Source organism: Protomyctophum parallelum (genome assembly GCF_964188405.1).
Source record: "Protomyctophum parallelum genome assembly, chromosome: 18".
Lineage (NCBI taxonomy): Eukaryota > Metazoa > Chordata > Actinopteri > Myctophiformes > Myctophidae > Protomyctophum > Protomyctophum parallelum.
The window spans coordinates 13934881-13960682 of NC_139716.1; the positions used below are offsets into that span (position 1 = coordinate 13934881).

The 25802-nt window shown below is 44.2% G+C and overlaps 2 protein-coding genes across 2 annotated transcripts in view; both read right to left on the reverse strand.

Annotated features, from left to right (window-relative positions):
* LOC310875577 (H(+)/Cl(-) exchange transporter 5-like) overlaps positions 1 to 13521 on the reverse strand; it is a 63888-nt gene extending 50367 nt beyond the window's left edge. Inside the window, 2 exon segments of the mRNA XM_083788859.1 lie at positions 8604 to 8750; positions 13032 to 13521. Of these exon segments, the coding sequence (XP_083644985.1) occupies positions 8604 to 8736 (133 nt within the window). The 5' untranslated portion in view covers positions 8737 to 8750; positions 13032 to 13521.
* Positions 13522 to 24752: 11231 nt separating this feature from the next.
* The window catches only part of shroom4 (shroom family member 4), a 97323-nt gene continuing 96273 nt past the window's right edge, over positions 24753 to 25802 (reverse strand). Inside the window, exon 16 of the mRNA XM_083789418.1 lies at positions 24753 to 25125. Coding sequence (XP_083645544.1) covers positions 24969 to 25125 — 157 coding nt within the window. The 3' untranslated portion in view covers positions 24753 to 24968. The remainder of the gene's footprint in view (positions 25126 to 25802) is intronic.

Here is a 25802-nt window from a genome sequence, read left to right on the forward strand (position 1 = left end):
TATTGAAACGGCACTGGCCCTCCTCGTTCGTGACATGCTACACGTATATGCTGTCATCGACAAATAAATCTAATTCAACCTATCAACAATTCAGTGTGTGGGGCCTTGCAAACAGGGAGCGATAAAACGCGCCTATAGTTCATTTTCAATGAGACCTGCGTTTTTTTGCCCGGAGAAGTCGCGGTGCGACAACGCAAGCGTATTTATTTACGTGAGCGCGGTTTCGTGAATTTGTTGCGCACGTGCTCGTTTCACCAGACCTGGATTCTGTTTAGCTTATTTTTGAGTGGTGCAACCACTCCTACAACCAGCTAGCAATGTCCGTGTGTATCATGTATCATGTATCATGTATCATGAGCACGAGTGGTGTGCGCATGCGTGAAACCAGCAATGGAGTGAAATTGGAGAGGCTGCGCACGCAGCACAGAAACAGATCACATCTTGTGCTAAATAAATAGCGTCAATGCTAGCGAGCTAAAATATAGCCATCCTTGCTCTAGAAAGCACCAATGTTTCCATCTAGTCTGCCTGTATAATGGGAGGTGGACGGCAGCTCGCATGCGCGATCCGGTCTAGGTACGCTAAAGAAGGAAAGGCCGACCCCCGTGGACGGCAGCTCACATGCGCAATCCGGTCTAGGTACGCTAAAGAAGGAAAGGCCGACCCAAAATAATAATGAAAAAATAGTTCTCAGCGACGCAGATTTATATCCATAATAAAGCTAATCTGACGGAGGAGAGAGAGAGAGAGAGAGAGAAAAAGAGAGAGAGAGAGAGAGAGAGGAGGGGGAGAGAGGGGAGTTGCACCACTCGGTTCACACAGGTGTGATTTATTTTTACACTTGCGTTGTCGCACCCCTCTTCAACCAACCTGGAGGAGACCTGTCGTTGATTCAGGCGACAACGCCTGCGTTCCTCGCTTCACGTTTGCAAGGCCCTTTTTTTTCTTTTTTTTTTATCCCACGATTTTGTAACCAGCCCTTTAGCCGTCGATATGATTATGACCGTGGAGATCCTTGCTGCCCGTTGTACCAACGGTGGGCAGTAGCCAGGCGACCTCAGAAAACCCTCCTCCTGCCCATGGTTGGTCGAGCAGGGTCCAAGTGGCCGTTAGCACGCACGCTAACGCTAATGAGCGCTAGCAGCTCCTGAGGGCTGTTTCCATTTAGCGCAGCGAGGAAGGAAGGGTGACTTTAAGCACACGGAATGACAGGAAATAAAAAAGGCATGCCGAGAAGAAGAGGACCCATTAATGCATTCTGGACGGGAACCCCATTTTGTTTTAAGCATTTTGTCATACTTTAGCTGTTGAAAAATAGCAGATCTACAAGCTCGTAGCTTGTAGATCTGCTATTTTTGAAAAATCGTGAAAATGTGGTGCAAATCCTTGAATATAATATATTCTTTCAGAGCCAATGTTTTTAACTTTGCATATTTTCAGATGGGGGTCCACGGCTAAATACAGATCTTGAGATGAGCACCACTGACATAGAAACACGTTTCTTTTTTTTCCCTTCAGAAAGCTGTCTGATTTAGAAACCAATCTTTTTAGAATCTGCCTCAGGTCTAAAGGGGTTAAAAAGCCTTATGCGCTACAAACGCTACTGCCGCCAAACAGTCTTGGATTTATCTGATCACATAAACGCTGATTAGCTCCCACAATATGTCCTTGTGTGATCCTGATCCCCAGGGCCATTCAGCCCAGGCTAAGAGGAGATGTCTGCTGTTGGCAAACACAGAACCATGGCAGGTTATTCGAAAGCTCTTAAGAGTTAATTAAAAAGGAGGAACTAATGCATTTGAACAAGGTCAAGGTAAACTTTATTGTCCACAAGGGAAATTTTTCTTGGGCTTGGAACCATTACAACCTTCTCCATTAACCCTTTTAGACCCGAGCTCGATTCTACTAATAAGTATTTTCTAAATCATGAAAAATCTCATGTTTCTGTATCAGTGGTTCTCACACTATTTCATGCCAAGGACCCCAGAAATGTTATGAAATTGGCCGCCGGAGGGTGGCATAATGCTTAAAACACCAAAAAAGGTTTAACCCATTCTGAACGGGAACCCATTTTGGTGTTGGCATCGTGTCGTGCTTTAGCTATTTAAAAATAGCAGATCTACAAGCTCATATCGCGCCACCGAGTGGCGCGATATGAGCTTGTAGGTCTGCTATTTTTGAAAAAAAACGACTGACATTTTTTAGAATCTGATCTCAGGTCAGAATGGGTTAATCAGACCAGTGTGTGTCCAGTGGAAACCTCGCATGAATCTGATCTCAGGTCAGAATGGGTTAACCCAATGGGTTAAAATATGATGAGTGGGTCTAACTCTACTCTCTTTTTTTTTGGGGGGGGGGGGGGGGGGATCTCTGCAGCTTTTTCATTTAGCCCCTATATAAATTATCCTCTGCGTCTGAAATAATGCCAAAGATATTGATATTTTAATGCATCTGCCTTGCATCTCTTTTCGGCCGAGTAATTTATTTATTTTTGCTTCACAAGAAGAACCATCAAATCAGTCTTTCACAAGCCGGCTGCTACAGGGGAGTAAAAGTAGGCTTATTTACTTAGTCTAGCGGAGTCCCCCCGGGTCACTGTCTAGGACCCCTCCTGTTTACCCCCCTAGACCATTCTGACCTGAGATCAGATTCATACGAAGGTTTCCACTGGACACACACTGGTCTGATGAACCCATTCTGACCTGAGATCAGATTCTAAAAATGTCAGTCGTTCTTCGATTTTTCAAAAAATAGCAGACCTACAAGCTCGTATCGCGCCACTCGGTGGCGCGATATGAGCTTGTAGATCTGCTATTTTTCAATAGCTAAAGCATAACATGATGCCGACACCAAAATGGGTGCCCGGTCAGAATGGGCTAGACTTAATGTCTTCGCCCCAGAATAAGGATGCTAGGGTGCAGTGACCTTCCATTTTCTTCCATGGCGTGCAAAGATTAAATGGCCTTTTTTGAGGGGGGCTAGCCCCTTTATGTCCAGCTTTGAGGGTTTGTGTAAACGCAAACATTGAGGAAAATTGTGTAAAGTCTGAAGATGATTCAGATATAAGCGAACAGCCGAAAATCCGCACAGAGCGCACTGGTGTGTGCCTCCTTGTCGTTTGTAATTCAGTTGGCGTTGTCCAGTGTGAGCGCGTCACTGACCCACCCTATACTCAGCCGTTGCGTTTGTGCTCTACAGCCTGGCACCGCTCTACTCTTTAGTCCTGATAATCTATTACAATACGTCTATGACGATGACGATTACAATGACGTCAGTCATAACCTGGCAACCCGGACAATCAGATATTAATGTTCAATTAAATGAGTCGTCGGTCGTCGTTAACCCGCCAGACCTAATTAATGAATGGCCGACAGCAGCTCTGCCCTTTGCTAAAGGAACGGAAGCACACTGGACTCATGTTGAGACGAGGAAGCATTAGTGGAATGTAATTAAACGTCCTCAGTTCCCTGGTCGACATCTCAAGCTACTCTTTTGTGGTCGTGATTTAGTTTAGTGTTCTCAGACTTGTTGTGACCGACGCGCGCCGGAACCTCAAGGCCCTGCACCCCTGTATTCATTCATTGTGACAATTGCATACATCTAAAATGCATCTGCAAACATTTTGACCCAGATCCAACCCATTATGGACGGCAACCCCTGTTGGTGTTTTAAGCATGATGTTATGCTTTATCTATTGAAAAATAGCAGATCTACAAGCTCATAGCGCGCTACGAGCTTGTAGGTCTGCTGTTTTTGAAAAATCACACCAGTGTGAACCAAGTGGTGCAACTCCCGTCTATTGGTTCTCTGTATCGTTCCAATTTGTATCATTCCAATTTCTTCTCTGTATCGTTTGCGTCCAGCAGGTGGCAGCCATGTCACATACTTCTCTCGTTCCAATTTCACGCATGCGCACACCACTCGTGCTCACACAGGTACACAAACAGGTACATGGACATTGCATGCTGGATGTAGAAGTGGTTGCACCACTTAAAAATCGTGAAAATGTGGCCCAAATGTTTGAATATATTCTTTAACGTTTTTAACTCAAACCTTTGCTTGTGGGAGAGGTCCCAGGAACAACATATTTTCACGTTTGTGTAAGACGGAAATCTACACAAATAGTTGAATATAAGAGGGGCTAGCACCCCTCAACAAGAAAAAAACTAAACTAGATTTAATGTTGTGCCTATAATGACATGTGAGTATGGTTAAAATATTGTTTATGTGGTACACAGTGGCATATCCCACGACAACTCACACACGTAGCACAACACTCTGACATAACCACGGTGCTCTCTCTGCGAGTCTGGACATGATTCCCATGGCCGTGTTTTTTGCTATGAAAGCCTCAGGACATGCTGTGCCTGTCTGTCTGTCCGTCCGTCCGTCATTCTGGGCCCTGGCAGAGAACTTCCTGTTTAGACTAGGGCGCCACGAGCATCAACGTGACATCAGCAGCAGCGGTAAGCGCCGACCTACAGGGCTACCCTGAGAGGTGTCACATTAATGAACACATTTAGACCCCAGGCCCAATTCTAAAAGAAATGCTTCTAAATCCTGAAAGTTTTCTGAAAATTCCTATGTTTCTGTCAATCGTTCTCAAACATTCTCAAACACAAGGTCAAGGACCCCCAAAAATCATATGTAATTGGCCCCCGACCCCCAACTGAAAATATGTTGTTCCAGGGACCCAGCCAGAAGCAGATATTAGAGTGACAAATGTTCGCTCTGAAAGAACATAGATTCAAAGATTTGTGCCACATTTTCACGATTAAAAAGAAATAGCAGATCTACAAGCTCGTAGCACGGCACTCGGTACAGCGTACATGCCATTTTTTAATAGCCAAAGAAATCTAATATGACAGTATGACACAGATGCTTTACGGTTAAAAGAAAAAATCAATCCATCCATCCATGGTAAACCGCTTATCCGTAGTTGGGTCGCGGGGGCAACAGCTCCACCACAGAGCTCCAAACTTCCCTCTCCAGAGCAACATTAGTATAACTTCCTCCTGGGGGATCCCGAGGCGTTCCAAGGCCAGTGAGTCGATGTAATCCCTCCAACTGGTCCTTGGTCTCCCCCGGGGTCTCCTCCCAGTGGAGATATAATCCATCTGAACTCTCTAGGGAGACGCCTGAGAGGCATCCTAACCAGATGCCTCGAGGACCTCTCTAGGGAGACGCCCGAGAGGCATCCTAACCAGATGCCTCGAGGACCTCCCTAGGGAGACGCTCGAGAGGCATCCTAACCAGATGCCTCGAGGACCTCCCTAGGGAGACGCTCGAGAGGCATCCTAACCAGATGTCTCGAGGACCTCCCTAGGGAGACGCCCGAGAGGCATCCTAACCAGATGCCTCGAGGACCTCCCTAGGGAGACGCCCGAGAGGCATCCTAACCAGATGTCTCGAGGACCTCCCTAGGGAGACGCTCGAGAGGCATCCTAACCACACAGACCTTCGTTTTTGGCCCTTACAGTTCCATGACGTGAGAAAACAGTTAAACTAACTTTTAAAAGGTTGTAATAATATCTGACGTGTAACCCGAGTGGTTCCATGATGGGAACAAACGGTACTATAAATAACGTAATCTGTTATTACAACACATTTGTGTGTGTCTAGGGATAGATAGAGAGAGAGAGAGAGAGAGAGAGAGAGAGAGAGAGAGAGAGAGAGAGGCTACTTGTGCATGTGTGACAGAGAAGAGAGAACTGGAGACAGACAGAGAGAGGGACAATGGAGCAGCTGATGATTCACAAGTGTGTGACCAGTGACCGACCACACACACACACACACACACACACACACACACACACACACACACACACACACACACACACACACACACACACACACACACACACACACACACACACACACACACACACACACACACACACACACACACACACACACCCTTTATCAGAAGATAAAAACATCTGAGAAGGAACTGACACTCTGTAAACACACAACGTGTGTCCATGTTGGTACACACCCACTGGTTTGCCCAGATAAGAGACATTTGGCCCAAAATGTGCGTCTATAAAGCACTTGACCAGTTGACCTATATATCTGTTGACCTGCGGGACCGTCCCACAGTCAGACAGGGGTCTCTGTTGACCCGGGGGACTGTCCCACAGACAGGGGTCTCTTCTTGGGCGAGTTAGAGATTCATATTTTTTTTTCTCCCCAAAAGAATGAAGCTAGCTTAGTAACAACTACAGGAGAATTCATTGAAGCCATGTGTTACAAACATCCTGCCTCTCTGGGTTCAGAGAAACACAACAAGGGTCATCGATTCAATGTCTGGAAATGGACAAAATGTGTGCGTGGAAAAGACTTGGTCGTGTTCGTGGGAAATTTCCTTTTGTAATAAGAGTCCAAAAGGGAAGCAAGAACGCACATCTCAGTTACTGAACAACAATACACACAGTTTAGAAGGAAGGAAGGAATACCACGTGCCGATCTCAGGCTCCCATGCACTTAACCAGACAGTGGCCTTGTGGTTAGAGTGTCCGCCCTGAGACTGGGAGGTGGGGGTTCAATCCCCGGCCGGGTCATACCAAAGACTGTAAAGATGGGACCCAATGCCTCCCTGCTTGACACTCAGCATCAAAGGGTTGGATTGGGGGGTCAAAATACTTCTTCTCAAATGCGGAGAACAAATGTCACTGCGGTAACGTGTGTGACAAATCGTATGACTTTGACTTTGCTAACAGACAGAGAGAGGTACTTGGTACATCGTGTTGGTCATTATAAAAGTAGTTCTCAAGTCAAAAAAGGGTGGGCAGCCCTGCTGATCTGAATATAGGCATATATACACACACCACTTGAAATAGTGTACACCACTTTAATGAAGTGAACTAAAGAACTCTTTTGTACACTGCTTTTAAACCAGAATCGGTAAACCAAGAGGATATGATTGTTCTATTGTTATTGTTCCTGTCTGCTTCTGTGACGTGTATCCTGACTGTAATGCATCTTTTGTAATGTATTGTGTCTGTCTTGTCTGTATCTTGAACGGTGACGTCATGGACGCAAAACAAATTTCAGTGAAAGCTGACAATAAAGTTGTATCGTGTCACATCGTATCGTATCGTAATGCTTACCCCATTTAGACCCGAGACCAGTTTCTACAAATGTCTTCTAAATCAAGATATTCTATATCGGTGGTACTCAAACTATTTCATGTCAAGAACCCCAAAGATTATATGTATTTGGCCGCCGCCTGTCTGAGAGAGAGACTAAATGGTGGTTCCGTGGCTCAAATGCTGAATAAATAATGGTCCTTGATGTGAAAACAAAAGCGTTGAAAACCACTGCTCTAGTGAACGATTCATTGTGAGATTTCTCAATGTGTTTCACTTCTCCTCTTTCTCTGCTAGTGCTAAACAAACATATTCAGTATTTTAGCCGTGACGTGAGTGCCCCCTCCTGAGATACTTCCGGGTCCTACTTTTGTGTCCCCATAGAGCTATACTGTGACGCCCCGTCGGACTAAATCTGAGACGAAAACAACCACGAAAGTCTCATTTTACTGCTTTCCTTGCAACAACAAAGCTGCTGCTCTCCCAAATCTGGCTGTGACAGGCCGTCTGCCCCACATGGAATACTATCGCCATTTTATTTCATTGTGTCAACTAAATCCTCATTAATTGCAAACTAGATTCAACATACTCAAGCCTGCACACATTCTAAATATGCCCCCGAAATATTGTACTGAGCAAATGGACTGTTACCACCTTCAATAATAATGATAATAATAGTCTTTATTGTCTCCACATCATATATTTTCTTTGTCATGGATACTTGTACAAAACATTCGTAATTCTACTCGAGTTGGAAGCATTAAGACCCATTTTAACCCTCAATGGCTTCCTGTCTGTCATTGTAAAAAGATTCACGCATTTAGATATTCTATTTACAATGAGATGTGGACGGAAGCTGGTGCCACTTGGACCCGGACGTAACGTAGCACTACAAAGTGATTTTTTCAGATTTTTTTCAGAAATAGGGAGGATGACTGATTTAAGCAGTCACACCTGGCCTGAGTCAAACTAGAACTGGACTCAGAGCTGGGTGTGGCTGCGCACCTGTTGTGCATCATGGACTTGATCAAGGGCACAACAGGTTAAATCAGTCACCTCCACAAACACTCAGGAGATAGCCTCTGTCCGGACAGTGGAGAGGGTGCCGTGTCATTAGTCAGAAGGTTCATTGTTCCGAAATTACTATCCCTATCTCTAACCCTAACCTAAACCTAACCCCAAGCACGGGAGCAGTGCATGTTCGGACTAATGGGACTTCGGATCTATGGGCAGTTTCCGTGGAGAAATCGCCTCTCCTGTGTAAGGTGATATTTTGTGTATAATTCCCTGCACATGAAGGAATAAAAAGACAGATTCAAGGAAGCTGCCCTGTGTTGTGTCCTTCCTTGCCCTGGGTAGTGACTACACTGTCACACAGACCTACAAGCTCGTAGTGCGGCACTGTACGAGCTTGTAGAGCTTGTACGAGCCTGTATATCTGCTATTTTTCAACAGGTAAAGCATAACATAGTGCCAAAAGGGGTTCAAAAAGCTCTCTCCAGCGCACAGGCCTACCCGAGCTCAGCGGTGGGACGTCCTCTGTGCTGGAGAAGTCCAGCGTGGCCCCAGCGATGTCCACCAGCTCGTCATCGTCGCTGGAGTGATGAAGGCCCTCGAAGCTCCCCGTGCGGTACCCAGCGTTATCCATCACTATGAGGGGCTCTGTTTGTGGAAGGAAGAGAAATGTTCACCATTTAGTATCAAAATGACCATGTCAATAAATTAACACAATCGTTATAGATACATTTTAACCCATTTTGACCTGAGATCAGTTTAAAAAAATGTCTTCTACATCCTGACAGTTTTCTGAAAAAGCTATGTTTCTATGTCAGTTGTTAGACCTACAAGCTCGTAGCGCGCCACTATGAGCTTGTAGATCTGCTATTTTTCAATAGCTAAAGCATAACATAATGCTAACACCAAAAGGGGTTCCCGCCCCAAAATGGGTTAAGTCAATAAAATAACACAATTGTTAAAGATACATGTAAAGTTTTTTAACCAACCTTTGATCAATTCAGAAGTATATCTTTGATACATGCTCTTCCAAAACTGAGACATGTTTGTTTGACGATGAGGACAGTTCAACACAGGAGGCAACAGAACATGAACACAGACTAGAATAATGAGCTGTGCTTTTTCCTTTTTACACTTTTTACCACCCTCAACAAGAAGTCAAAATGCTAATGCATATTACTTCACTTCCCAGAAACAACCACTTCACCCACCCCACACCCACACACACACAGCTGGTCAATGATGACGGTAGTCACTTCATAGGAAGTTGAGCAATTATTTTAGCTGTTGCGTCAGATGAGGTGACCTGTAGAATTGTGTGACCACCGGGGGGTGCATGGTCACTGGTCACACAATTCACACGGCCTTGTCTTTCGATTGATTCGGTTGTGAAAAGCATATTATGAGCAGAGGAAAGGTTCACGGTTACAGAATTAGCCTACAAGTTAAAGCATTTTGCAAACCGAGGAAGGAAAATCTATGCTCCTACACCTAATGGCCAATATATTTCCACACTCACTCTAGAGGGGCCACAGTGCATATTACTGTCGTAGCAAAAATAGCCGATCTACAAGCTCAAAACGTTTTGAGCTTGTATATTTGAATTGAAAACCTGATCCATTTTTTGCTATTTTTTTTAATTGGAATCCTGAAAAGTAACCTTTTTTATTGAATTTCAATAAAAAGGTCAGGGGTGGGCCAGTTGCCCACCCCTGACCTATTGTATTTAACCTCTTCTATCATGAGACAATAAGACAGCGATATAGTGGAATCGATTAAATTGATGATGCTCACTCAGCTTTTACTCGTCCTCTTTGCTAAATATTCCTGAACGCACACGTACTGTTAATTAAGATATTATGTACGCCCTTTACTGTTCCATATTTTTGATTTTGAGTCCCTTTAGCCCTTCAACTCACCCCGCCTATTTTTGCAGGTTTTTCTTGTGTTTTAATAGTGTGTGGGAGTTTTTTCTTTCAGTACGTTAGGCTACTTGAGGCCCTCGTTTGCACACATCACCTTGGTAGGTGTGCAACATAACTTGCAAGTAGTTGCAAGTATTGCAGTTGCAACTAGTTGCGTTGCCAATCATTGGAGAGACTGTGAACTGGCCTTTAGACAAAAGGTCTCCACACTGTAAACACCATGCTTACACAGATTATATTAAACGACACGCGTCACGTATTATGAAATTCAATAAACTAATTGTAGTGTGTGCAATGCAAAGGATAACTTATTCTACTGTCCGTCTCACCAACTTCCCAGAGTGTCCTCAGATTCTACATAACCCACGTGTATGTTTTTCATTATTTTGTGAGCAAAAATAAACAAATAAACAAACAACATAAGACCATGTATTTGCGAACGCTTATTTTGGAGTGCCGCTTTTCTCGATTTTAAGTTAAGTTATTTTCAAAGCTGAGCATCCACTGCCTCAACCTCAACCAAGGGCAGTTTCCAGAGGCAGAGCACCATCCATCCATCCAACACAATCCTGAGGACAATTCTACAAAACAAATGCCTTCTAAATCCTGACAATTTTCTGAAGAACTTATGTTTATATGTCAGTGGTTCTCAAACATTTTCATGTCAAGGACCCCCAAAAATATATGTAATTGACCGCAGAGTAGACCCCCATCTGAAAATATGTTGCTCCAATGACCTCCCCCCAGAAGCAAATATTTTAGTTAAAAACAGTCGCTCTGAAAGAATATATTCAAAGATTTGCGCCACATTTTCACGATCTTTCCAAAAAAGCAGACCTACAAGCTTGTAGATCTGCTATTTTTTCAATAGCTAAAGTACAACATAATGCTTAAAACACCAAAAGTGGTTCCCACCCCAAAATAGGTTTTAATATGTACACATCTGCACCTGGTGCCATTTTATGCTCCCATCCCATGCTCTCATCCCATGCCAAGCATTTTGTAACCCTTTAGTTATCAATTACAGGGTACAGGACTAGTTACTAGGTTCAGAAGAGCAGTAAGCAAGGAGAATGATTTAGACCACAGACCATAGGTAAGGTTTAGTAATAGCCCGATGGCTTGTATTACAGCAATAAAATAATAGAATGGAAGATAACTTCTCGAATAGCAGGATCTGCTCTCTGTTTCGGCTTTATCTCTTCTTCCGGTATTTTGGGAAGGACTGGAAAACCTTCATAATACTCAAAACTTTCAGGGATAGCTGCCGCAGACATGGACAGAGACTCAACAAGTGGGATATTGGGGCAACTGTCATCACTGCTGGACGAACTAGGTGTTTGTCAGTGATTGCACAAACCACTTCTTTCAGGACAAAAGTTGACTCATCATACCCAGGTAGGTGATGCTGTACCCGTTAACTGCTACATGTACTGTAAATGTAGGCCCTACTGTAAATATTCTTCACTATACTCATTTCAGGAACATTTTATATTTTAAGATTTCTTTCTATCAATCTTTTCATGCTCTCGTTTCAATATCAATCATTTTACTTTCCTGGAAAACTACAAGCTTAATTGTACTATACCACTAGCTCACTGTGATGGCTGTGGAACCTTTTTTTTCCACACCATTATTTCCACACCACCATAAATGCTTATTTACTGTTTACAGTCTGTGATGATATGAATATCAATAAGAAAATGCACTTGAAGCCAAGCCGTTCACATCATCATTCAACATCATCATGGAAACGTTAATTAATTTCCACTGAAATAATGGCCCCAAACGACCTCGACCCCATAAGGTGTCCACAGTCTTTGTATTGAGTGTTAATAAATATTTCAATCAATCAAACTCCAGTCCACGCACACAGTATTCGATAGGTCACCGCGTGCGTTGTAACGCGGCCCGTATTCACAACAACAACCACCGTAGACATACTGCACATGACGTAAACACCTTAACTGTTACATTTAAATATTCTTGAGGGGGAAAATGCTGCTATTTGTCCCCAAAGTGTCTATAAATCGCTAATTAATCAGCGCAACAGATGTTATGCATAATGTGATTAATCCGTTCTCAAATCTTCTATTAACGTATAGGTGTGCTGTCATGTCATGAACACAATGCTGCTATTATTTGTTTCAGAAAACCCGTTATAGCCTGCATAACATACAGGCTATGTAACGACGCAATGTGACACATAGCTCTGTTCAGAAAATGTGCTCCCTCCAACTGTATAATGTATTATACTTTCCCCATTTTCAACTGTTTTTATCATATTTTGACACTATTGCTTCGGCAATGTAAACGTATGTTTTCTCACGCCAATAAAGCGCCTTTGAATTGAATTGTTGTGACACACAAAAAGTAACAACTTGTGTTAGGCTACATTGCTGCTACATCGTAGCCATGTCAGACAAGACAGACAGACAGACAGACAGACAGACACAGACAGACAGACACAGACACAGACACAGACAGACGGACACAGAGACAGACAGACACAGAGACAGACAGACAGACAGACAGACGGACACAGAGACAGACAGACACAGACAGAGAGACAGACAGAGAGACAGACAGACAGACGGACACAGAGACAGACAGACACAGAGACAGAGAGACAGACAGACACAGACACACAGACAGACAGCCTGTCACCACCAGACACGACTGGGGAGAAGGGGAAAAAAACAACCACATTGTTTTGTAACTTTGTAGCCATGCAGCACAATCACCCGACCATAAAAACAAACTGATTATACAATACAGACAGTACCAAAGCAACACAATTAATTTGTCTGACAAAACTGGTGAGCCTTTGATATCATAAGAGCCGAAATATAGGATAAGCCCGATTCGGTTATAATGTAGACTAGAGATCAGCTATTTTCGGAAGTAGGATTTGTAGCCCTACAAATCGGGCTTTGGGGGGATTTATTTTGCACTGTAGTTTGCAGAAAAAGAGAGAGAGGGGCATAAAGACTGAAGGCCTTACCTGTAAACAACAGCAGTCAGATGTGCAGGATAGGTTCTGTTAGTCAGTCAGGATAGGACAGGAATAGGCTATACAGGACAGTGACTAACTGCTGCGTACGTGTTTGTTGTCTTGTGACTTGGATTAAGAGTCTCCTTAGTCCTCACCGTCTGGTCTTATTACAGTATGGATGGAGCTTTAACTGCTGCTAATTGTGTCAACAACACACACACAGCACTGATGTAAACTTATCTCCTTTTAACATCCAAACACATTCTCTGCAGCGTCATTCTCTCCAGTCTGGACAGAAGAGAAAAAGCGGCCGTTCCTCAAACCGCTATTCGCAAAGCCGCCGTGATGACGGAACCCGCCATGCCTTCATTCGATAAATGTAGGGTACCAAAAAGAATGAATATTTTTAGTGTACAAAATGAGTCCAAATCTTCGAGGCTGGTTGTTTTTTCCCCCTACTACGGCTCAAAGTTGCCAGGTAGTCTTCCCTCAACGCAGGATGTAGTTCTCTGCGGTGTTGCCAGATTGAGAGAGAGAAATAAGCAACGATGGTCTAGGAAAACAAGCTTAAAAACTAAGCCACATGAGCACTTTAGTTTAAACATTAAAACATGATATATGCTCATTTTCTAAAAAAAATAATGTTTGGGGGGGGGGGGGGGGGAGTGAGACTGCATGTCACTCCCCCAATTCCTGTCAGCTTACTGTCTGTCTGTCTGTCCCTCCATAAAATATATAAAATAAAGGCGAAAGCCACAAAAAAAACAAGAGGGTCCACCTTGTTCAATGAATCAAAGATGTGGCGCCTTAATTTGGGAAATGTTTGAGAACCACTGGGTCTGGTTTAAAGAACTTTAGAAAGCAAGCCCAAATAATCAAGTACACTTTAGAAACAAGCTCAAAAACCGCAACCCGGCCGCAACTATACCAATATTTATTATGATATTTAACAGGCAACATTACAGGATTTTCTTTTATTAATAAGCCCAGAGTCGCTTATTAGAAGTGGACATGGCAACCCTGGTGCTCTGCTCTGTGCTCAGGCCAAAGCAGTAGAAAGCAGAACCAATTCAATTCAATTCAATTCAAAGGGCTTTATTGGCATGAGAAAACATACGTTTACATTGCCAAAGCAGAAAGAACAGTACAACAATACAGCAATACAATCAAAACAAAAACAAAACCACTGTGAGTCGATGATCCAACATCCAACTGGGTCAGTGGAGCAGTTCGATGCGCCGGTCATCCTCTGGTCAGGCTGGTTGCTCTGTCATGCAGTGAGTGTTGTTTATTTTATTAGAAAAGAAAAGAAAAGAAAAGAAAAGAAAAGAAAAGAAAAGAAAAGAAAAGAAAAGAAAAGAAAGGAAAGGAAAGGAAAGGAAAGGAAAGGAAAGGAAAGGAAAGGAAAGGAAAGGAAAGGAAAGGAAAGGAAAGGAAAGGAAAAGAAAAGAAAAGAAAAGAAAAGAAAAGAAAAGAAAAGAAAAGAAAAGAAAAGAAAAGAAAAGAAAAGAAAAGCACAATAAGTCAAAGGAGCTGTATTGGCATGAGAAAAAACAGATCTTTTCTTGAGATAAAATATTGTTAAACATCTGCATTACTTAATTAACGAATGTCAAATAGTTGTTATTTTGATCGTTTACATTGATCCAAATAACAACACACACACACACACACACACACACACACACACACACACACACACACACACACACACACACACACACACACACACACTTAAAAATGATGAAAGTGTCAAATCACACCAAGTTGTCTCAAGACACTTTATATAGCCTATAGGGCAAAAAACCCATCCGGAGCAAGCAATTGTGTGGCTTGGGTCTATGATGGACCCACCCCACAGAATAGTGGTGTTCCCCAGGTTGCTCTTAATCAACCGTCTCAGTGGCCTAGTGGTTAGAGTGTCCGCCCTAAGTGAGACTGGGAGGTCGGGGGTTCAAGCCCCGCCCGAGTCATACCGGTGACTATAAAAATGGTACTCAGTCGCTCCCTGCTTGACATTCAGCGCCAAGGGTTGGATTGGGGATAATGATTATTTTTGATGAATTGAACATGGTGGACCCTCTTGTAAACAAGTGTAATGCTTAATTGGGTCGTCCACTCACAGTTAACAGTATTTGTATTGAGTTTGTGCTTGAAATGTACTGTAATTCTGCAAACTGCTGCATTGGTCCCTGGGTCAAAATCTGTTGAAAACCTCTGCCTTTACCTGAAATGGCTCTTTGGCGTCACCTCGTGGCCTTTTATAGTCACGACACATGGCTATGAAAAGTTTGACGCTTGTGTGAGTTAAAACAGCGGTTGGTGTGAAGCCGTGGAGGCTTTGGATTGATTGATGATTGATTGAAATATTTATTAACAGTTTGTAGAATTTACAGTACATTTTAAGCACAAACTCAATACAAAGACTGTCAACTGTGAGTGGACGACCCAATGAGACCCAATTCAGACTCAATTCATCAAAAATAATCATTATCCCCAATCCAACCCTTGGCGCTGAATGTCAAGCAGGGAGCGACTGAGTACCATTTTTATAGTCACCGGTATGACTCGGGCGGGGCTTGAACCGCCGACCTCCCAGTCTCACTTAGGGCGGACACTCTAACCACTAGGCCACTGAGACGGTTGATTAAGAGCAACCTGGGGAACACCACTATTCTGTGGGGTGGGTCCATCATAGACCCAAGCCACACAATTGCTTGCTCCGGGTGGGTTTTTTGCTCTATAGGCTATTAAGCATTTAATTAAGCATTACACTTGTTTACAACAGGGTCCACATTGTTCAATTCAACAAAACATTTAAAGACATACAAACATTTAGAGACATACAAATAGACATTTCTATGTAGCTAAAGAACAGAACAGGAATTCATCATATGGGAAGCAAAAAAGGGAAAAGATACAATATACAGTGAGGGAAAATGGGGGGGTGGGGGGGATTCAGATTTTACAGAGGCCAGTTTCGAATTGCAGCCATCCGTAGGTGCCCTTTGAGAGCGGTTTTGAAGGAGTCAAGGGATTCACATGTCTTAATGACTGTTGGTAGGGCGTTCCACATTTTGGTGGCATAGGAGCGAAAATAATTTAGTCCCTTGTTTGCGCCGAATCTGGGTTGTACATGGTTTGTTGCACTCCCTCTGGTGTTGTGGGTGTGGACTTCGTTTACATTAAGGAAGTATTTAGACAGGTACATGGGTATCTTTGGTGGTGTATCGAATCTTGTGGACCAGACCCATTGCAAGATGCTGTACTCTGTCGTCGTGTATATCCGTGGATATACATACAGTGACGTAGAGTCCGTGGGGGCCACGGCGGGGCCTTGGCCCCCACGAGGAATTAGACCTTAATATAATATGCCTTTGGAAAGTTTGACATACCTACTGTAGTTTGTCATTTTTCATGATTTTCATATTTTTTTATTGTAGAACCAACTTTGATGAGTGTCGACAACACACACAGTGTTGCTTTAAAAATATGTTTTATTTATCACACACACACACACACACACACACACAGTGCCCTGCTATATATCTGGGTCATCCAGAGGAATGCACTCCTTTGTCTCAAACTCTTTTCTTTATGACAACTGTTTTCTTTATTATAACCCCCCCCCCCCTTCCTCCACGCACGCACGCACCGGCACCACACAGAGAGAGAGAAAAGTCTCAGCATTCTTCACAGTCAGCTATCTATAACGCTTTCCATATCCGCTTATAAATGATCTTTTCTTTTCTTTTCTTTTTTTACTGCTAAAAGCTTTTTGGAGGCCGGGCGGGGGGTGTGGGAGGCAGACAGACAGACAGGCAGACGGACAGGCAGGCAGACAGACAGACAGACAGACAGACAATTTATTTACTTCACTGAAAGTATCGATACTGCAATGTAGATCAAACTATACTCTTCCGTTACAAGTAAAAGTCTGGAATTAAAAATGTGCTTGAGTAAAAGTACAAAAGTATTGGCATCAACATGTTCCCCATTTAGACCTGGTGTAACCTACTGTATACATTGGTTTACCTTAAATGCCTCACATAGCAACATAATTTAGTTTTTAATTGTTTGAATAGGAATTTGAAGGTTTTCAGAAAACCTTAGGTTATGTTTTAGGAGGTGTTTTTAGAATTGGCCTCTCAGGTCTAAATGGAAAGCACTCACTATGCAGAATGTCTAATTTAAAGTTTTCAAATGTTTAAAATATTTAGAAAATAGCAGATATACCCAGCAAGAGCGAGGTGCTCACGTAGATCTTGTGACAAGTTGGACTGATGTCATATTGTGTATACATACTGTAGCAGGCAGACAGCGGATGAAAGCAGGTTTTGTTTATGCAAAACATTTTAAAACTTTGGATTATCCCCTGTCATATTTGGACGGTGAACCTTTCAAGCCTGTTTTCTGCAAGACATTGATTACTCTATAAGCCATATCTCCAAAACTAATGTTGCAGACACCCCACATTCCTGTGGGGACGCACCGATGTATCGGCCATATGTATTGGAAGGAAGAACAAAGTACTGATAAAAAAACAAACGTGCTTTCAGTTTTTGGGCCTTTTATTGTCTCAGAGCTTTTCATTTGTGGTGAAATATTACCATGTGTACGTTATTATTATGATGACTGACTCATGGACCTGTTAACAGCTCAGATATGCAACATGAGTGACCCCAAATGCACTGCAAAACTTCAAAAGCTAAAAACCGAATCCATCAGTATTTACAGTATTTTAAAAAGCTTGTATCTTTAATCTATTGCAAGGGTGGGCACCTGGGACGTATCCTCAGTGATGTATCCTGAGGTCAACAGGGTTTCGGGTCTCCCAACATCATACCCCTCACTCAGGCGACCCAGCCGGGGTTGATCAAATCCTGACTTACGTCCCAGTAGCTACCCTCAATCAGTCCATCAGGGAATGAGCAAGGCCACACAATCCGTTGCTCCGGAACTACTCTGCCGGGACTGGGAGAACCAAATTCTGGCACGTGGAAGGACTATAGGCTCTGTGGGTTGACTCCTGTCTGGGCCCCTCCTACGTCTCACCAGGTCCACTCCTGATCTCACCCGGCCCAGGACCTGTGCGTTGCACCAGACTCCCAGCACCAGGAACTTCATTCAGGAGTGGTGGATTTTAATGGCCCTCCTAAAGGCCTCCCCGAGGTTTGTTGGGCTTCCTCCTCATGGAGGACACAGGCTGGGGCGCTAACCCATACTGCTCACCTCCTCACGGAGGACACAGGCTGGGGCGCTAACCCACACTGCTCAGCTCCTCACGGAGGACACAGGCTGGGGCGCTAACCCATACTGCTCACCTCCTCACGGAGGACACAGGCTGGGGCGCTAACCCATACTGCTCACCTCCTCACGGAGGACACAGGCTGGGGCGCTAACCCACACTGCTCACCTCCTCACGGAGGACACAGGCTGGGGCGCTAACCCATACTGCTCACCTCCTCATGGAGGACACAGGCTGGGGCGCTAACCCATACTGCTCACCTCCTCACGGAGGACACAGGCTGGGGCGCTAACCCATACTGCTCACCTCCTCACGGAGGACACAGGCTGGGGCGCTAACCCATACTGCTCACCTCCTCATGGAGGACACAGGCTGGGGCGCTAACCCATACTGCTCACCTCCTCATGGAGGACACAGGCTGGGGCGCTAACCCATACTGCTCACCTCCTCATGGAGGACACAGGCTGGGGCGCTAACCCATACTGCTCACCTCCTCACGGAGGACACAGGCTGGGGGCGCTAACCCATACTGCTCACCTCCTCACGGAGGACACAGGCTGGGGCGCTAACCCATACTGCTCACCTCCTCATGGAGGACACAGGCTGGGGCGCTAACCCATACTGCTCACCTCCTCATGGAGGACACAGGCTGGGGCGCTAACCCATACTGCTCACCTCCTCATGGAGGACACAGGCTGGGGCGCTAACCCATACTGCTCACCTCCTCACGGAGGACACAGGCTGGGGCGCTAACCCATACTGCTCACCTCCTCACGGAGGACACAGGCTGGGGCGCTAACCCATACTGCTCACCTCCTCACGGAGGACACAGGCTGGGGCGCTAACCCATACTGCTCACCTCCTCACGGAGGACACAGGCTGGGGGCGCTAACCCATACTGCTCACCTCCTCATGGAGGACACAGGCTGGGGCGCTAACCCATACTGCTCACCTCCTCACGGAGGACACAGGCTGGGGCGCTAACCCACACTGCTCACCTCCTCATGGAGGACACAGGCTGGGGCGCTAACCCATACTGCTCACCTCCTCATGGAGGACACAGGCTGGGGCGCTAACCCATACTGCTCACCTCCTCACGGAGGACACAGGCTGGGGCGCTAACCCATACTGCTCACCCGGGTGCCGTCTATACATTCCGGCTGTCACCCGTCTCTCCGGTGGTCACCAGACTATACCCGGTTGTCACATAGTCCTATTCCTATGAGTCACTATAAATAGAAGAACTATAACTAAAGACTATTGGTAAGACCATACACACTTAAACCCAGCCAAACCTCTCCTAAATGAGGGTGTTCAACTCTTCAACCCCACACAGACCACATCTCTCATTCTAAACGACCTCTCCAGCTCCGCATACTCTATATGCCATAGAGGGTTCTTAAACCCCACACAGACCACATGTCTCATCTAAAACCACCTCTCCAGCCCTGCGTAGAGGGTTCTCATTTCAATGCCTCCCGCATCGCCTCAGCGGGACACGCTCACTCTCTCCTCATCCGTCAGCCGCCATTATGATGTCGGGCCATATTTACTTAACCGTTACACCGCAGTCAAACAACAGCTACTCCCCCTGAATGGGAGCACAGAATCACAAGTGGTACAGCATAAAAGCACCCCCCCCGCCCCCGGTTCACTCAAATGGACATAAATCACGACACAAAGGCATGAAGGGTAGTTTAAAATACTATTATTATTATTTATGGTACTTTGTCACCTCACAGGAGTTCTTTTTTGGGGGCATTTACAAGAAGGGGAAAAAAAAAAAGTGTGTGGGGGGGGGGGGGGGGGGTAAATGCCGTTACAAAAAGAACGAGAGGTTTTGGAAAATAAACTCAAAATAACATGATAAAACAAACATAAATGGTAGAATTATACCCAATGCCAGCGTTGTGTCAGCCAATAGGATGTACAGGCTGCTGTAAAACATGGCTGATATAATACAAGAATAATATAGAATATATACAATACTAAAACCAACGTAATGACATGCATGGACGTCTTGGTTTAAAGCTCAATGTTGTGTCCAAATATCTGAGGCAAAATGCATCCAGGAATGAAGAGACTTGGTACTTAAAACATTCCTCCAAACAATTACAAATTGCAAAAATAATTTGGTGAATACACTATTGACAAACCAGTTAGTGTGTGTGTGTGTGTGTGTGTGTGTGTGTGTGTGTGTGTGTGCGTGCGTGCATGCGTGTGTGTGTGTGTGTGTGCGTGCATGTTCCATTAGCCACTGTTCTTCAGGCCTGTTTGTATTTCTTCTGTACAGTTTACACAGACTGTACAACAATTCAAACATACTGCTATTCTTGTGCATTCCTTCACATACGGACCCAAAATCCAGACTTTATTAAACACACACAAAAAAAGACTCAACCTTTCTTGTGTTTTTAAAGGATTCCACTTAAAGCTAAATACATCTTTGGCAAAAAGCAGCTATAAGCTGAGTCAGAAAATCTTCAAGGCAACTCAGTGTAGAAACCAGATCCCATTAAGTCACCGTGAAATCGAGAGAGCTACAATTCCAGCGGTTGTTATTCGACTCAGATTACAAGCGCTGGCCGAGTGGCCGGGCCGGGCCGGGCCGGGCCGGGCCTCGAGCATTCCCCACCGGGCCGCCTCGAGTGGCCCGGGCCGCCTCGAGCGTTCCCCACGAGCCTCATGTGTCCCAAATCATTCGGCGGAAGATGATGATGGAAGAGCTTACATATTTGAAACTGTAAGAACCAAAAACTCTGTATATCTGCTGTCGGGAAGAAACCACCGGACTCAGGAAATTAAGAAAAGCTTATATTTTGAAAACAAAGCAATACTGCATCATCAAAGTTGGTGTTGTGACTTTTATATATTGTCAATTTCTTGCACGAGAGGAGAGGGGGAGAGGTGGTTTTGTTAGCTGCTTTAGCAGACAGTTTGAGGGTCCAACGGAGTTAAGCGTTTTTCACTACTTTCCATTGGTTCAATATTAGCACTGATTTATGCAAAAAAGAAAATCAAAAAACCTCAAAAATGGAGTTGGGTGGTTTCCAACAGCAACGATATTCATCAGTTAAAATATCGGCCACTAAATCAGTTTCTTGGTGTGGTTATACTAAAGTCACAGAGCTTTTAGTGTCATGGACGAACTTAAAAAAAAAAGAAATACAAAGACACAAACTATGAAATATAGACATATGTATCCACATTGACATCCATATAATCCATATAAGGAGATATAGGTCTTAAAATGTCACGCCATTTTAAGACCTGTCCTATACTATTGAACAATAGTTTTTTTTCCTGCTCATCCCATGAACAGTTTTTTTTAGATAATCAAATCAATATCACTCACTTATATACAAAAGGTGTACATTATAAACAACGGTGTCTTTCTATACAAAACGATACGATACGTGACAAAACAATAATAATAATAATAATAATCATCTGGAGTGTCAAACTCCGTACAGTAAAACATGTTACAGCTATAAACAGTGAAGTTATATACAGTATAGAGAGAGGTCAGTGGTTCCCAAACCTTTTCATGTCAAGGACCCCCAAATTGACACTAATTAGCCCCGCGGACCCCCATGTGAAAAGGGTATGCCAGGGACCCCCATAAGAGAAGATTTCTATACGGGATTCTAAACCCGTTTAATTTCAAGGACCCCCAGTTTGACATGCATTCGTCTACGGACCCCCATTTAATAGCATTTTCTTTTTATCTCAGAGAATGTTAATTTAACTCTGAGAGTGATACAAATAGAACCATTTGGTTTGGTTCCATTTGTTTCACTCTCAGAGTTACAGCCCCATATGGGTCCATTTGGTTCCAGACAATCATTTAGCTGGGTCCCAGTACCCCAGTTTGGGAACCACTGATATAGACACCACCCAAATGCATCATATAAACTTGTAGCAAATGGAAAATAATGCATGTTACAGAATTCAGCTTTCGTTCCCCGGGTTAAGAAGATGTACGAGAGACGATTGAATACAGACCACAGGAATGTTTTACGGGTGATTTCACGCCGATAGAGCACCGAAGTCTGACGTCACTTTCAGTAGAGGGCGTCAGTCCCCAGGTTCATGTATTTGTTTAGTTGCATTGAAATCTCCATAGGAGGATTTTTAGATTGCTTCATATAAGAACTGTGTTTGAAAAATGAACATGTCACCCCGGCCGCTTCACCCATATGGATATGAAGAATCAACTGACTGAGAGAAAACGCTAATGTTACTGCTGCTGAATGAGTTAGATTTTCGCTAGAAGCAGACTGTATCATATATGAGTGACTGACTGTTGCAAACGATACAGAGACACCTCCCTAACAATAACGCCGAGACAGCTTGTTTATTTTTGGACCACAACGCTTATAGTAGACGATATTAAGATCACCCCATGTTATTCTCCATAGAGAAATTATTTCCGCGAACCAGGGGAATCGAAGGGATGAGCGAGTTACGTCAGGACTTCGGTGCTCTATTCATGCACCAGAAAAGTATGACATATGAAACCTGAGCTTGTAGATCTGCTATTTCTTTGGTGTGCAACATGGCACACAACCAAGATAGCTCTATAGCTCTATAGCCAAAAATATGTTTCAGAAGAAATGTATGTATAGGCCGAAACTAAAGAGGTTTAAATTCGGCATACGTATATCCACATATCCAAAAGATATTTTTTATCCCTACTGCAATAGCTCTGGTCCATAGCCCTAATGCCGTTTCTGCCGTTGCATTAGAGCTATGGGACTTTAAATGCATTGCCCTCGCATGAAATGCAGACCAGCCTCTCGACACCCTCTGCTAAAATAAAATGTTTACAGAGCATGGTTTTGAAATGCCATCGTGTGGTTCGTTCTCATTTATACCGTTTGTATTCAGTTTATTAGTGTGAAGCACCGACAACAAAGTGTAAAACAAAAAAACTAAATCTCCCAAGATTCCCTGAACCAGGAGACTTAAATAAGACTAAATACGTCTCGGCGGTGTCTCGGCGACACACACTTCAGACTCAACAACTACAACAACAATGACAACATCATCTTTGGCAAAGTAGTGATAGTGTGAGGTTACCATAGTTAAGATAATTGGTGTAAGACTAGTGTGATATTATAAAGGCTTTACAGTGAGTGATGCCATTCACACACACAACGTGAAACAGTGTGAGGAGCACAGCATCGATGCTTTTCCAACTGATTTTAAACGAATACAGAAGCACTTCCAGCACCTTTAAAGGTTCCGTTTCTACTGGAGCAGCATACTGTACATACATGCACCCACCCTAAAAGTATGGAACAACTTACGGTATGACTAGTCTTTCTTTAAAGATGGAATGCTGTGATTTTCTTCACCCAGGCAATATGATTATACTAGGAGAAAAAAGTGTGCAGAAAGTGTTAAAATGACGTTTTTTATGTGATGGGTGCTGATCCACCTGAACTGAAGCCACACCCCCAGCTGTTGTTGTATGATAAAGGGGGAAGGGGTTAGGGGAGGGGATGATATTGTGATGTCACTATATCACTGTCGACTTCGATCGGGGCCTTTTGACTCAAAGGCTTTATCAGCTCTCAGGAAGAAACCAAAGACACAGACAATTAAGACATGTTATTTCAATATTCTAACCACACCTGGGGGTTTAATTAGACTAGAGTAATGTTAACTCCATAGACATTATACAAAATAATCACGGCACTCCATCTTTAACTTCATCTTTCATATTAGTGAGAGGATACTTTTGGCAACATTTGCTCTCGGCTTTCTCAAGCATTTTGCTGTCAAAGTGAAATGCGTTAATAACGGCTTGAATTATCATCATGTCTCAAACAAAACATTGAAGTCTTCTCCCGCTTTACCTTTCGTTCTCCGGCCAACTTCTAATAAATACAAAAAAACCCCACTCCAGTTCATCTATAAAAGATGCCGTGATGATTCTCTTCCAGAACGGTAGTGATGAGAGCAGGTCGGAACTTAGAGGCTCCTCTTTGTCCAAAAGGTAGAGAAGAACTGTTCTTTGGGACGACTTTTAACGGGCTTCTTAAACCCTGTTAGTTGACTGGAGTCCACCAGGGCTCTGTACACGGTCCCCTCCGTTTATCCCGCTGCCGTAAAATAGCCGATCTACAAACTCACAACACGACGCATTGTGAACACGTGGATCCGCTATTGTCATCGTCACATACCCCAGAATAGAGCGTCTCAGTCCCTCCCCCTTTCGTGACGAAACCAGGCCCAGGAAATTAATCTCAATGCATTTTTCCCCATAGACATTTCAAAACGTATTTATTTAAAGACCTTTTAAGCGTCGTACGAAGCCAACTCTTGTCGTGACAAATCATGACAACACACACAATATTTTGGACCAAACAAATAATTACAAAGAAGAAAAACAACAAAAACTTTGAAAAAACAAACGCCTGCAAAAATTGTTGTCATGATTTGTCACGACAAGAGTTGTCTTTGTCTGCGGCGTAAACATCTTTAAATAAATACTTTCTGAAAAGTCTATGAGGAAAATGAACGGGGATTTATTTTCCGGGTCTCTCGAGGGGGCGGGGCGGGACTGTGACGCTCTATAGGCACGCTAGAGACGTTGGTTAGGGAGGGGACACTGTGGGACGTCTTGTCTTCCAGAGGTGACCAAGGATCTAATAGTGTCCATAGCTCATGGACCTCCCCAGACCAAGGATCTAATAGTGTCCATAGCTCATGGACATGCCCATGCCCATCCCCAGCCCAAGGCCCAGGCTCTCCCTCAGCCCTCGGAGCTGCTCCTCTCCCAGGCGGATCTTGTCCTCCAGCTGCTTCTGTTCCACCAGGAGAGCAGCCTTCATCTTCACAAAGTGGCTGCGAGAGAGAGAGAGAGAGAGAGAGAGAGAGAGAGAGAGACGGAGGAGTGGAGTTAATAACAGACAGAGAGACGGAGTAGTGGAGTTATTAACAGACAGAGGAGTGGAGTTAATAGTCTTATCGAAATTGACAACTCTTCAAATGCAACAAACTGTAAACAGTAAACTGTGCCTCAGGAAAGCTGTGGCAGATTGTGGGCCAGACCTACAGTATCATTTACCTGTAGTCTTTCTGTTGAGACAGTGGGGTCAGACAGTGGTCAGTTAGTTACCTGTAGTCTCGGTGCTGTTCTGGGGTCAGACAGTGGTCAGTTATCTGTAGTCGCGGTGCTGCTCAGGGGTCAGACAGTGGTCAGTTACCTGTAGTCTCGGTGCTGCTCAGGGGTCAGACAGTGGTCAGTTAGTTACCTGTAGTCTCGGTGCTGTTCTGGGGTCAGACAGTGGTCAGTTACCTGTAGTCTCGGTGCTGCTCAGGGGTCAGACAGTGGTCAGTTAGTTACCTGTAGTCTCGGTGCTGCTCAGGGGTCAGACAGTGGTCAGTTACCTGTAGTCTCGGTGCTGCTCAGGGGTCAGACAGTGGTCAGTTAGTTACCTGTAGTCTCGGTGCTGCTCAGGGGTCAGACAGTGGTCAGTTACCTGTAGTCTCGGTGCTGCTCAGGGGTCAGACAGTGGTCA